The 15,325-nt window shown below is 35.6% G+C and overlaps 2 protein-coding genes across 2 annotated transcripts in view; one reads left to right on the top strand and one right to left on the bottom strand.

Annotated features, from left to right (window-relative positions):
• The window catches only part of LOC124638066 (G-protein coupled receptor dmsr-1-like), a 135,424-nt gene that overhangs the window by 36,502 nt on the left and 83,597 nt on the right, over window positions 1–15,325 (top strand). The gene's annotated exons all lie outside the window — the stretch shown is intronic.
• LOC124638067 (G-protein coupled receptor dmsr-1-like) lies at window positions 5,052–14,478 on the bottom strand (the record flags this gene model as incomplete). The annotated part of the gene is made up of 3 exons (XM_047174880.1): window positions 5,052–7,862; window positions 8,242–8,629; window positions 14,368–14,478. Coding segments are annotated over 3 exons (723 nt in total), but the record flags the coding sequence as incomplete, so codon positions are not given.

Below are 15,325 nucleotides of genomic sequence, written 5' to 3'. Positions count from 1 at the left end.
AAGTACAGGTTGAAAAGCTTGGGCGAGCTTATACCCCCCTGCCTCACACCGCACTCCAACCTGTACTCCTCTGACAAACTGTTTTGCCATCGTATCTGATTAGTCTGGTTACTATACCAATACTTAAATAGACACAAGACTTCCAAGGGTACGCCCACTTCCCTGAGCTTTTCCCAAAGGACATCGTAGGAGACCAAGTCAAAAGCCCTTGAGAGATCAAGGAAGCAGGCATACACTGGAGTACCTCTATCTACGTAGTATTGAACAGTTTGCTTGAGACCATAAATTGCACTTTCTGTAGAGAGTCTTGGTTTAAAACCGAATTGTGCGTCATGAATACTCAACCAATTGTCTAGTCTAGTGTCAAGCAAACTGTCCAATATCTTCGCAATGATAGTGGCCAGTGAAATGGGTCTGTAGTTTGCCGGGTCAGATATATCACCAGTTTTGTTTTTAAGGATTGGCACTACTATAGTCCTTAGCATGTTGGAAGGCAAGTATGAGTGTTTCATACATAGTGAAAAAAATAGAGCCAGTACCCTAGGTAGATGTACACCAGCATAACGCAAATGCTCAATGCTGAGACCATCATGACCAGGAGATTTACCGCCAGCCATTTTGGTAATAACTTTTGTTACTTCTTTGGCACTAAAACGTATAAGCTCACTGCCCTGACAAAACTCAGCACCAAACACCCCGCTTCTAGCGCCTAGAGGAGATGTTACCTGAAACTGGTTTTTAAACAAATTGGCTATATCTATCGGCGAACCACATTCCCCTACCTTTACAGGAAGGCTTGGCCTAGCATCAAGCTTATTTGTAGATTTCCAAAATTCTTTAAATTGTTTCTTGGATCTATGCGACGCAATAATATCCATTTTCAGTTGATCCTGATGCTTTTGGCACCATTTTACTCTTCCTCTGAACAATTTTTGACTGGCACGCATTTCGTCCCATAATCTGCCCGACTTAGGCTTATTGTTTTCAAACCAAGCTTGATACTTCAGCCTCGCCTCCATGTGTAGTTTACGCACATGGCTGTTCCATCCCAGAACGCGTCTCTCTGATTTAGGCTGATTTTCACTACAGGTTATTTCTGCTGCCTCAATCAAAGTGGTCACAATTTCGTTGTACATATGGTCCAGGACACTTTTATGCTCAACATTTTGACACAATTTGTCACCACATAACTGAAAAGTGTCTGGATAATTTATATTTTTAAACTTACTGTGACATATATCATGATACTTACTAGTCTGTAATTGAGTTCTTTGCCTCCACAATACTTTATTATAAGTCTTATATATGGACACTTTTTTCGATGGAACTAAATCAAGATTACACTCAATTATTAATGGAAAATGATCTGACCAGTAAACATCATGACATATAGTCACATTGGCAATTGTTTTCAATGCGGCTTGCGTCACTACACAGTGATCCAACCATCTTTGACTGCCGTTCATATCACTGATATAAGTAAAACAATCAGCTTGCAAGCCTAATTTTTCAACATCGGCACACTGCCATTGGTGCTCATCGCAGTAAGTACATAATTCATTCCAAAAGGGCTGACCGGGATGTGAATTAAAATCGCCTAGGATATAGACGGCTTCAACATCATTACTTTCTACTACAGCAGATATTTCACTTAAACAATTGGTAAATTCTACTAGGTTATCCACGCAATCGGTAGGCATATAAACACTAAATACAATTATGGACTGATTTTCTAAACAAGCTCTTATGGCTGATAGTCTAACACTATTACAATTAATAACAGACACAGATTTAAAAAATCCCTTACGCCATAATAATGCAACTCCGCCATAAGGGCGCCCTTTAATAATGCCTTGTGAAGTATCAACTGCTGATTTACCAGTGTATTCAAAGTTATCATTAATAGTGCCAAGAAAATGAATGTCATGTGATAGAAGCCATGTTTCTTGGAGGGCAACCACGGCCGCAAACTTACAAAAATCTCGAATACTATCTACAGACCTCTTCACAGATTTACAATTAAAAGATACTAACTTACTTGAACATAAACTGTGTCCATCACCCATTATCCTGTTTTGTTAACACTCGACACAGAAGCTCTGTCTTTAGATTTAAACACAACAAATTCTCGGAAACGAATACCTTCCGGCCAAAATGAATCACTAAGAAATGAATCCACTTTATCTTTGTTTACATAAAATGTAAGTAAAAATGTAAGTAAAACTTATGTAAGTACAAAAAATGCTGCACGGTATGTGACAAACACATGTGAAAGTTATAATATATAGATCAAAAAGTTAATAAAGTGTGAATCTTTCTTAAAATAAGATGCTATTTTAGTTTTGGACATAGATAGCAAACCATAGGCTAATTTTGCTTTAATTTTGCTCTCTGGCATAAGCCGTTTGACATTCACTTGTTTCATATAATTCCAATTAGGCAATTTGTTAATAATCATAAACGTACAAAATGATATTTTAAAATGCTTTATTGTCACAGAAATTTGTCACAAAAATTAATAATTAGTTTATTCCGAGAGTTCAATCTATTTTACAGGACTTCAGAATTCGGTACTTAGAAATAAAATTAATTATTACAACAACCTACTATACCACCCACTAATACCAAGCTTTTCTCGAAAATAATTATCTTTGAAGGAACATTTAAACCACTTACGCTACTGTGTTAAGAAATGATTTTAAAAAAATAACCTCTTAGTTCTTCTTCATACCAAAATAATGTTAATATTTTTATTACATTTACCTTTACACAGCTGGACATTCCGATATCAAGATTGAATGTTCTATTTCGAAACGTTTGAAAAGTTTGCCAATATTTCTGCCGCCAAATGGCCAGTTGGCTATAAAAGAACAATAAAACTTACATAATATCTATGCAAACCTTTAGTATTCTTACCTAGCTTTATAGCGTAGTTTTATGTATTCCCGTTGGATTATAAAGGTAAACTCCCTCATTATGTGGAACCAGAATATCTGGTTAAAAAGAGAAAATATTATTGTGAATGAGCGTGTAAAATCCTATCGCTTGAACCCAGTTGCCTCTAGGGAGTTTGTAGTTCCACAAACTATATTTAACACAAAATGGTCCAAATATTTTTCATCATAATTTTTGTTGTGTTCGTTTCACCTCTGTAAATAAAACTGTTGAATTGAATAAAGTAAAAATCCCTAATTCTAGTCTGTCAGTCCAATATTAAGTCATAAAGGGATGACCATTTAGTCGTTGATTGTGTTTTGTTTCACAGATTCGCTGACGTTTAAAAATCAAGGGAGTCCTGCAGTCAATTCAAATAAAGGTCATTTTTTTTTTGCTTTTCATTTTCTTTTTGTAAAGAGTAGCGGTATTGAGTTGCTATCGCTTGCGTAACCTTCGACGTGAAAACTGACTGTTGGTACACACTTTGACTTTATTTTGAAAACAATTTAATGAGAAACAATCAAAAAGCTACTTATATACCTAATAAAAATCAATAAAAAATATGACTTTCAAAGTTTCCAAACAAATATTGTTGCCAAAAATTTTATTAGCCACCGAATGTTTATTTACAAGCTGATCAAAGGTATATTAACATAAAGCGTAGAATGTTTAGTGTTAAAAGATTAAAGATGAACACAGCTATGTCTGTGTGTATGTTTAACGACTATACTAGCGGTCAACGGCCAAGCTTTATATTAACGTGTGTTTATGTTATACGTAAACATATTTTTATATGGGGCATTTGGTCTCGGCCTTGTCTGTCCTGCGGTAATATGATAAAGAGGCGTAGCGTCTGTGCGTGATTTGAGTAACATGAATTTTTCTTCAAAAAAGTCTGGAGTTTCAGACGACAAATGTTAGGGTGCGTCCACATCTGGCGAATGCGCCGCGAATGCGCAGCTCGCGAGCCGATCGCGAGCTGTCCGCGAGCTGCGCGCGTGCATTTTTGTTCGTGCGCCGCTTCTGCGCCGCCCGCGCGCAGCTCGCGCGGGACCTAAGCGCCGCACGCGAGCGGCGCGCAGGCGGCGCGCGACGTCTGCCATCTTCGATAGTACTGAGCCAATATACGGAACTGTAAGGGCGAGAACTGATTACGCGCAGATCGCGCGCCGCTCGCGCGCTCTATACGAGCCTTGCGTGAGTTGCGCTAAAGAGGCGCACCGAACTCTTGCAGTGACTGCACGCGCGCAGCTCGCGGACAGCTCGCGATCGGCTCGCGTGCTGCGCATTCGCGGCGCATTCGCCAGATGTGGACGCACCCTTAGGTTTTCTTTGAATCCAAAAGCTGCATTATCTGCTGATTCATTATTTTTAACTGGCAGATGATCATAGTCGACTCGTCGTAGTCTTAAATACATTCTGTGGCTACAGCAACACTATATGAAACTGTGTTTCCTACTTAATTATTCCTGAGCATTATTTATATGGTTTATTTAATTAATCAAAGGTAATCAAATTTCATCCAAATTTTCGTCTCTCAGTTTGGACGCTCGCAGCCAGATGAGCTAATAATATTTTTATTATGGCTCAAAAGAACGTAAACATTATTGTTTTCCAAAAACCCCGTGGGCTTCGCCGTGGACAGAAGCAAAAATAATTAAACGTGAAATGAAGATCGTTTCTTAAATTAATTAAACGCTTTTATTTGGCTGGTTCTGTTATGGTTTCTTCGTACCTTACAAGACATCAACTTGGAATCGATTTCAGCTATCCGGTTGGACTCGATTTTTGCCCACTTTTATTTATAATGCTTCAACAAGTACCAGAAATTCTTAATTAATTGCGATGTGACAATATCAGATACTTACTACGATTTTAAATCTTTATTTCAATTGTATTTATTTGCCTAGCCGGATATTTAATTACCTGAATTATAGGCCTTAAACTCATCAACCGTACAACATTAACACTTGACTATAAAATATTTTAAATTAATGGAACTACATTTACATTAGTCAAAACATTTTTATGAGAAGAAGTCAAAAAGAAAATCCAGCAATACAGAAAAACTAATAATCTATGATTGCGAGCTGTAACTACAAATAAAACTTCGCTTTTAGAGTAACAATTCCATTTATTACAGCATTAAATAAAATACTATACAATTATATATTTTACAAACAACCGTTCTTCCTATCTCGAGTAACATATTAATTAGTATTAATATAATTGTCATCAAGCCTTCGTGACGAAACGAAATCTTCCGTGATAGCGTCAAGAAAGCATTTTACATTATAGAGTACATAACATGAAAGACATATTCCTATCTCAAAACGATACATCCTTCGGGAAGCCCTCCAGCTATTTTGTATTAAAAATATACCCTTTGAAAAGTTCCATTCACACAATAGTGACTACAAATATAGAATTATTGTACTCTTTCCACGATACCACTGTGGAATTCTGTACCGATCGTGCAAAATGTACGTGCCTAGTTGATATTGCACGAGTTTATGCAAATCATAGAGGATACAGCAGGGTTGCCCCAAATTGTGACTAATGCAAACATTTGTTTAGCTTTCTTTATTGAGCGGTATAAACAAACCGTTGTGCCTATAAATCTTTTGAAAGACACTCCCCTTTATTTATGAGAGGAAAGTCGTATAAAAACGTTACTAATTCTTTTTAAAGGGAATTTACTTGGGGGTGGGAAATCCAATGATTCACAAAAAGTTGTGTTTATTACTCGTGTTTATGTTTAAATCGATGGCATTCTCTTTCTAGGGATAATGAAAATTCGATTGCATTCCTGTATGTACCCATTTATGGCTAGTTTCATCGGTTTTGGACAAAGTCTCTGATAGCTCTATCAAGAACTTGTCTGAGAGATAAATACAAACAATATCTAGTATATAGCATTAACTACCTGACACTTTATCGGTAGCAAGTGAAACCGAGCCTTACGTTTGTTTGTTCCTGACAGGCTCTCTGAACATAATATTTTACAAGAGGCCGAAAGACGTTTCAATCACTGTCTTGAATATATCATTGTCGCGGTCAGATCGAGACCTTAACTGATGGTGGCATTCGCGCCATCATAAAAAGGGTTTACAAGAAAAATGGCGGCTTCATAAATGTATTTCTTGAGTGGTGATATGACCTTTCAAAACATACCAATACAAATAATCTTTAGAAAATAATAAAACGGTTAGAAAATGGTATCTAACTGGTGATTATATTGAGACCGTCAGATCGATTACAGACACAAAAAATAAAAGACAACTTAGATCTGAAATGACAATAGGTATTTCAATTTACAAAGGGTTATCGAGTGGAAAGTTTCGGTCAGTGGAAATAAAAGAAAAATGTCTTATTCTTTGTACAAGTTTCAATTTATACGTATTTCGTTAAACACAGCTAGCCAACTGATGAAAATTGAGGAAAAGTTTTGTCTTTTTTGTGTGTTTAGGATTTAATGGAAGAAAAACGGTCAGTTTGGCAAAGTCAATGAGAATTATAACTTGTTCAATATCAACCTCTTTATATACGCCGGTTCCGTCTGAGTAAACATGTAGGTACTTATAGATACATACATATAGGGCTGCCTTCTCGAATTTCACCAAACCCGGACAAACATTAAAAAAACCCGGACATTTGGCGTAAATCGCATTTTTTCCCCGAAGGAGTACGATTTTTTTAAACAAAATAATACCTAATTTGTGATCCATTTACTATTAACACATACCTACTTAAATCCAATGAGGTGCTTCCTTACATGAAAAGTGTCCGGGTTTTCCCCGGACACTTCTTGAAACCCCGCCCGGACGGCCCCCGGACGGCCTCCAAACGAGGACAAATCCGGGGAAACCCGGACGGATGGCAGCCCTACATACATACAATGTACTCATACAAACTTTTTAAAGCATGTTTTTGTAATATTCTTTGAAAAATACACGGAGTATCCATCCGTATGATTCACGTCACAATTTTCTTATTAGGTACAATTCTGTACAAATTTTCCTCTGTAGGTACCTTCTCGAACAATTTGCCAATAAATTGACACAGTTATCTACACAGTGTATTTTATCAGGTGGAAAAGTCCCTATATCAAAATATTTTTACCATCATTGATATTACACGTACCTATATTTTTTTTCTATTTGTACATATTTAATGAAAAAAAAATACACCATCATCATCTATTGCTTTGTTTTAATTTGTCACAGAAAAAAAAAACATATTTTAATGTGTTTGATCGATAGTTAAATGAAAACTACTTTCCGCTATGGTATCAATTCCACTTTGTACGTAACATTCATTTCAATGCGTCCATTACTAAGCAAGGCAATGTACATTAAAGTTCATACTTAACAGTAAATTTTTTCGTTGTCCGTAGAACACGCGAATACTAAAACACTCTTAATATTTAAGCCACATTTATATCTCGTGTACCTATTATTTTTCGAACGACATTTTAGTATTTAGGTACACCTTGCAATCGAGTTCGAATAGTCATAGTATAGTCACTCAAAGTTGTGCTTCAGTCTTTCACTATTGAGTTCAACACTACTCACTTTTTTGCAAAAAAGAACATGTCCAAAACATTTTTTAAGATTTAAGTATGTTAACACTGCATATAAGTCCAAAGCATGTCTTTTTACACTTATAGGTAAACACTTTATCACTTCACTGTACCTACATTTACACATACGTAGTCTGTAGTTCGGTATGCGAGTTCGCTCTTTGCGCGGGCGCACACCTATTCCGTATCATCTGCCCGAAAGTCGTCCTGAACTGTCGAGACATGGAACAGTATAGGACGAAGTTGATAGCCCCGTTCAGGAGTGCCAGTGCATCCATCAGCTCGCCGAAGAGATCGTAACATTGCTTAAAGAAACACCTTCCGAGGACTCCACTTAGAAGACCTGAAAAGAAAAAAAGAAAAATTAACTTCTAAAACAGGTATTACGTCTAGAGGCCAAAGCCTGCTGAGGCTGAGGGATTGTTTGAAAGAGTTACCGAGCGCCTGGTGCCAAAAGGGCTTTAGAAGGAACATGATGGGTTTTAGTCAGTAAAAGTCTGACGGGAGTGTTACGCTGCTAACCCACATGAGGGAGGGGTCATTTGATGATTTTCCATCAAAAAGGGCACACCGGCTAAGCTGAGCAATATTTTGACCATTAATCTGACCTGCTTCAATCAGCAGCTAGCTGCCTTTACAATATCATCACCCCATCTAGCTAATATGTATCTGTGACACTTCTCGGAACGAGAATTAAAAAAAGTATATGTTCAAGAACTCACCTAAAATTCCTTGAGGAAATTCCGTCAACAGGAACAGCAACAGCACAGCTACCAACATCTTCGTAGTCCGATCAGTCCTCCGCTCCGCTTTCGAGCGCTTTGTAGACTTTCTCGTAAACACATTTCCGTTGCCATTGACAACCGTGTTCGCGGGACAAGCGCTGTAGCCTTTCAGAGCTTTCTTCCTACTATTTGCTCTGTACAATGCTCTTACTAGCCACGCACTTATAACAGTCAGTATGACACAAGGTAACAACTTTATAAGTACTGCATGCACCCAGAAATTAATCTGGTATAAGCTGCCGTCGTAATCAGAGTCGACAAAGTAGACTTTTGTCAGCATATGTCCACTTTTGTCGAAAGCGAAATCTTTGTGTATTGTGAATACCTGAAAGAGAAATAAATTTTCTTAGTAAAAGTACTTTGTTTAATTCCGTTTGATGTAATACGATTAATTTTGTGAAGTATCACTTTTGAATTGTGATTAGGAATAAACGAGTTGTCTTTCTATTTCTGCAGGTAAGAGACCATCAGAAACTGATTTTGGAAAATGGTGAGATTTTTTTATAGGCTAAGTAAATTTCTACAATGTCATGTTCAACCTTGATATTATCGATTTGCCACAAAAAATATCACACGATCTCCTTTATGTTATAGGAGAAACTGTCGATATCGATAAGATAATGTTTCTGATCGCACTTTCCGACTAGCGCTTAATTAACAATCCCGCTGGACAATCGTCTGATAAAAGTTTTGTAATTACGAAGTAACTCTTTAGGGGATACTACTAATTATAATATTATGTAAGTTTCAATAGAAACAGTGTATTGTTTCATCTAATCTATTTATGTGTAATTAATGTGTAAGTATATTCGGGCCCAATTCACCGACAACATAAACATAAATGGCCTTACTACAAAAACTTAAACACCTGTTTTACACTTGTCTAAAAAAATTGTGGCTGCAAAATGAACCATATGTCAACGTCATAATTTGACATTTTTTTAGACAAGTCTTAAACTGATGTTTAAAAGTTTTTGTGGTAAGACGGAAACAGTTTTCTTAAAACAACTGTTTACTGTAAATTTTCATGTACAAGTTTCAAAGTAAATATATAATTGTTTTGAGAAAATGGACGTTTATGTTATCAATAAACTTGGACCTCAGTAGTGTTACATAACACTAGGAATATTGACTTAACGTCCCATCTTGACCTTCACCTTCAAATTAACACAATTATGTTACACAGTGATATATTACAGACACGCAATACTTAAGAGAAATCAATTAATTATAGGAGCGGTCTAACCTCAGTTTCGATAATGGCATAGTTTCACGCTATTCGAACTAATATCAATCTTCTCAAAGGAATACAAATTAATATCGAAAATCACTAGGCGTACAATAGTTCAACCGTAGACAGATATTGTTGTGGTGATATGATATATAGAGCCTATATTGGGGTTACGTGGTTATGGATTTTCATAACATCAAGCTTAATCCGAACTACAGCTCGTAATAAAGATTAACAATTGGAAAAAAAAAATGTAAGTAAAATTATTCTCATGTATATGAATAGAAATTCAAATAAATAAAGATAAAAAAAACCTACACTACTTACAGTTTATTGCTTGGGAAAGAAAATGTCTTAAACTATTTGATTGTGAAATTGTCAAGGAGACCTTTTATGGAGACCTCAAGAAAAACCATAACAACTTTACTTTGCTAGAAAAAAGTACTTTACATTGTGCTTTTTTGTAGCTGAAGCAATAATAATAAAAAAAGTGTTGGAAACTATGCAAAAGGTTCTAAGTCTAATAAAATAAGTTGGACACTGTTTCGTTAACATGGAAAGTAACCTAACTTTTAATTTGAAATTCTACCCTTTCACAGAAGAATGTCTTGAATGTGAGAAGTAGTTACAGTGCGAAACAAAAACTAAAATTAAATTCTAGTTCAAATAACTCGGAACAAAAACATTTACTTCTAAGAAACACTTGTACAAGAATTTGTGTACCCAATTTGTGAATTGACAGGTTTATATAAAATCTGCGTAAATACCACTCAACCTGAACTATTTACCTGAATCTAGAATTTGAATATCCCTTATAGTTACGGTAAATGTGGTTTTAAGCTGGTTACACACTACCACACAACAGTCTTTTGGTAACATAGATTTTTATGAAAACTTTGGCTCCTACCCATATAGCAATTTTATTTGGGGTCAGCGTGGCATATGTAAATGTTACTTCTTCCTTACTACTGTACCTATCTGATTTCACCTTGAACTTATTTCTTATTCCTTTTTATCACAATCCATCCAAAGGTTGTCTGTAGGAGATCGCTTTCAGCGATAAGACCGCCCATTGTGTCACCGACTTCAAAATTTTTGTTTGTTCTTGTTGATTTTTAATTGGTGTGCATAATAAAGAATATATCTATCTATCTATCTTATTTACTTTAATCAAATTCGCGGTGTAAATAATACCAAACACTGACACAACTAACTAATAACTAACAACGAATTGCATATGTTTTCCTCTTTGTCTAGTGTGTGATCCTCCTTAGTCTAGTTTGCGTTGAAACACGCTATTAGATTTCATGACAGCCGTTAGACAAGCTATATCGTTATATCGATAGAACGGAGAACATTGGCGTATGATAATACGCCGATGATAAGGCTACTGATATTACAAATTAGCAGCATAAATTAGTATAGCATTACGTAGGTACTGTTAGAATCGATGGGTCAGATTGTTATATTATAAGGGTTTGTTAGAAAGAATGTTACTTATGAGATGACGGCAGATAAAAGTATGGAAGGAGAAAACGTGCTGCGCTGACCCCAAATAAAATTGACGACTTAAGGCGTCTTCCTAATTGGCAGCGATCGCGCGATGGCGCGATGCGTTTTTCATCTAAGACGTCGTCCTAATTGACAGCGATTGTACGATGACACGATGCGTTCTCGTCGTTCGATGAGTTCAAACATACAGATCTCATCAGAGTGTCCTATTTGAACCTCGCAAGTGAGATAGTGAGATCGTGAGATGAAAAACGCATCGCGCCATCGTGCGATCGCTGCCAATTAGGACGACGCCTTACGAGCTTCATCGATGGTGAAGTAAAAGGATTTTTTACTAAAACCAGTTTTATTTAAGAAAATCTATTTCGATGTGATGTAGGTAAATGAAACACTCCTAAACTATGAACTGGTAAATATAACAGATTGTTCCATAGAAGTTGTATGTCATGAGAAGATATTACATAAAATGCTACACACTAAGGCCATTTATAGAAACCCTGCTGACAAAGATACTTTCCATACGTATTGTATGAGAATTACAAAAGAGCTGAAACCGTGAAACATCAATATTACGCGAGACGAAGGTTTGACGCGTTGATTATCTTGATTGACTGAAAATTCCACAATACGCACAAAACCCTAAACGGAATTTGCTTTTAGCATAATATCGGGTCATAAATCTTTATCGATTCTATAAAGCAATATTCATTAGCAATTTAATCAAGTAAAGTATCTTCTGATATCCTAACTACCTATCTAAAATTGACTCTGATAGTTTTTAATCGACCAATGGAAGGACCATGCGTCAATTAGTACCCATTTTTCAATAAAACGGGTCAAACATGTGATCGGTATGATAGTACTTACATCATTCACAAGACAGGTATATTGTCGCTACAGTTTTTATTTTATTAAAATTATATGTCAAACCCATTTACTCGAAAAATCTTGTGAAATGGTTATTTACGCGGGAAGCTATGAAAAGTTAAAGGTACATCAAGTTTTATGATGATAAGTAAAGCATTGTGCACACATAATGACCAAGTGATTTGGGTTGCCTTTTATAAACTTGGTTTAATCTCGAGGGCACTGACATCACGATATATGTGATGGAAGAACTTTCTGGAAAAACTTATATAAATTATATTTTCTCTGGGTCTAACCGTGGGCATTTTAGATCAATAAACCTTGTAAATATTTTTTTTAATTGTGTAGTAAGAAATAGCTTGTATTGAAACTTGTACGAGAAAATAATATAGGGTTGCATAAATTGGACCGGTTGGTAAATTGTACCACCTCAAAATCTACTGAACTGTAATGTTCAAGAAACTTTTAACATGTTTCAAACAATAGCTACCATGAATTCTTCCGTGGTTCGTGGAAATTCATCTGGAAAACTCTTCGCCTGTCACGTTTATATGTACTATGCAGTATACTTTATTCATTAATGTATTACTAAGTTACTAGTTTGTCGATAACATACAAAATGATAAACATTGAATGTTATTAGGTAGGTAATAAAGATTTCTTGCAAAGTAATTAAAAAATCGTTTTGTTCAGTGCGTTTACTTCGCATAACCGTGCGTCCACCTATTTTTATACCATCTACTATATTTTATAAAACATAAAGTAATGTTAATACATCTACCCATCGCGGTCAACTGATGCCGTAACATTTTTAGACTGGCAGCACTTTTTTATTCTAAAACTGCTAGTATTTCTACATTGAGTGGCACTATTTGTATTTTTACATAGTTATTTGTTTGCCGTTCTGCTCGGAATAGTCATATGTTTTTTTAAATGCTGTTCGAAATAGACTTTTCCCTTTGATGGCTTTGCAGGCAATAGACAAGTTTAAAAAAAAAATGTTCGTTATGTTGACTAACGATGCAATATAGTTGATTGAAAAAAGTTCGACCAAAGGCAACCCAAATGACGTATATTACACGTATTTCCATTGTCGTTCTTCTCATTGCGTACCTACATTGTTTATTTATAAAAAGTAATTTAGAACATAAACAACTTATTTCTTCGAAATAGAAAATCACGAAAGTGTAAGTACATATCAAAGGAAAATACCTTCAGATGAAAATGAACGATACGGGTCTGACAGACTGATTTTTTTCACCATCGATATATATGTACTACGTACTAGATAGAACGTTCCGAACAAAAAGCTTACCACACTGAACTGCAGTGCAGACTATGCAGTGCCCAAAATGGCAAATCAGAGCGATTTTGACACCTGCGTCAGATGGATGTCTATGAAACGACAATTATAAAATAGAAAATACATATCAAGGTATAAACTTACACATATAAACTAATTCGAGAGTCAAGTTAGTAAAATTACACGCTGTTCATGCTATTACAACGCTTGTATATCATACTTTTCATTTATAATTCAATTTTACAAATATGCATTCCCGCCCGCCATCTTAAATTATGGATTAAGAAAATCGTGCAGAAACAGATGTGCCATAAAACTGGCAGTAGGTAAAATATCAATGAAAACAGACTTCACTTTGTCATGGTATGTTCTTACTTTCAAGAAAAAATAATTAAATTCGCGAAAATTTGTGATAGCCCTCTTAAGAAAAAAAAACATCGTAATTAATATTAAAAACCCTAAAAATAAGTTCCTGGTTTTAATATATTACATGATTTTGCATTCAATTAGATATAAATAAACTTTTTGATATATTACATGATTTTGAATTCACTTAGATATAAACTTTTTGAGTAATGAAAAATGTAGGCAAAATACGAGCGACACTTCTGCAATTAACATCAATGAGGATGACTACATGTCACAATACGTCATCGAGATGTCAACAGACGACATAAGCGGGTAAATTATTTGTATGGATGTTCTTGTCTATCGCTAGAATATATGTCAATGTTTTTCACCAACTTATAAAATAAATAAAAAGTAATAACAAAATACAAAATGGCCGTGCTATATTGACAAGGGTAAATGGGATACACACTCAAAACAAATTCTCAATTATATAACATATATTGAGTGTAATTAGCCTTTTTTTCTTGTTTTGAATAGTATAAAAAAATATCTTATATTGAAGTAGGTATTTCTAACATTCAAATATGACGCGAGTGGAGGTATTGTAAACCACATATCCAAAGAAAAGTTTTGAGCATGATTGTGAAAAAGAAATAGGTATGATTACCTACTATTGAGGAGCCTGCTCGTAAGATGACGTCAGATAGAAAAGTATTGAAGAAAAGAACATGTGTCCAAATGAAATTGGGATAAAGACTGGATGATGATTATAAGCAAAAGAAAATGTAGACATACTTACAAAATACGAAGGTATGCATAATATAGGCGGTAACACGAAGCTGAGCAGTATGGCTATTGTGCATCTTCTATCTGTGCACAGCGATGGGCTGTACGTTGGATACCTGGGCAAAAAGTTTTGATTAAATTAATTTTCTTGATATGTTATTAGTATTGTATGTAGTGTACATATTTATATGGTTATATATATACATATATTTTATTATTGACTTATTTGTGTATTTTAATATTTGTAGGTTTATGTTTCTTGATAGTTTTTCGGATTTGTTTGCACCTACCAACACTTTCTCTCCGCCACCCAAAGGTAGACTGGTAGAGAACGCCTTAGGCGTTATGTCCGCCATTGTACTGTATGTGCAAGAAGTATTAAATAAATAAATAAATAAATAAATAAATAAGGCACTTTGCACACGACGTCGTAGGCATACATAAGGCGAGTAAGATTAATATCTGACGGAATATGCGTCGCTTATCATCGGTCGCATAACGCCAAAACAGACGATTTACGATACGCTCGTAGCATTTTCCGTCAGATATGAACCTTCCCTTACAGTAACGCTGAACATCGGCGCTGACAGTTACGCGCGTAGTTTGTCTGAACCATAGATGTAATATAGTAAACAAGGTTGCGCATGCTCAAAATATATATTTACGAAAATGAACTCTATTCCAACGCAATAAGGTACTAAATTGGTTGCCTATTACACAGAGGCAAATCCGAGCCGAGAGGGATAGTTAGAACGGAGGCCGTTTGTCTCTTTCTAACACCTTGCTAGCATAAAAAATGTTGTGATCAACAGTTTTGTCTTCCCATCTCATCTCAAGGTCGGTAAGAATCTATTAAAAAGTTGTGTGTAATTCCAATTTTATTAAGAATTTTGGCTGCGTGTTCCTCTCCCACATTAACAAAATGTTGATTGCAACTGTCGAGTACTACTGCTACACGGGGGAAGAACTGG

Source organism: Helicoverpa zea, chromosome 17, assembly GCF_022581195.2.
Source record: "Helicoverpa zea isolate HzStark_Cry1AcR chromosome 17, ilHelZeax1.1, whole genome shotgun sequence".
Taxonomy (NCBI): domain Eukaryota; kingdom Metazoa; phylum Arthropoda; class Insecta; order Lepidoptera; family Noctuidae; genus Helicoverpa; species Helicoverpa zea.
The sequence above is the reverse complement of the archived record's forward strand: the minus strand, read 5'-3'. Positions and strand labels throughout refer to the sequence as shown.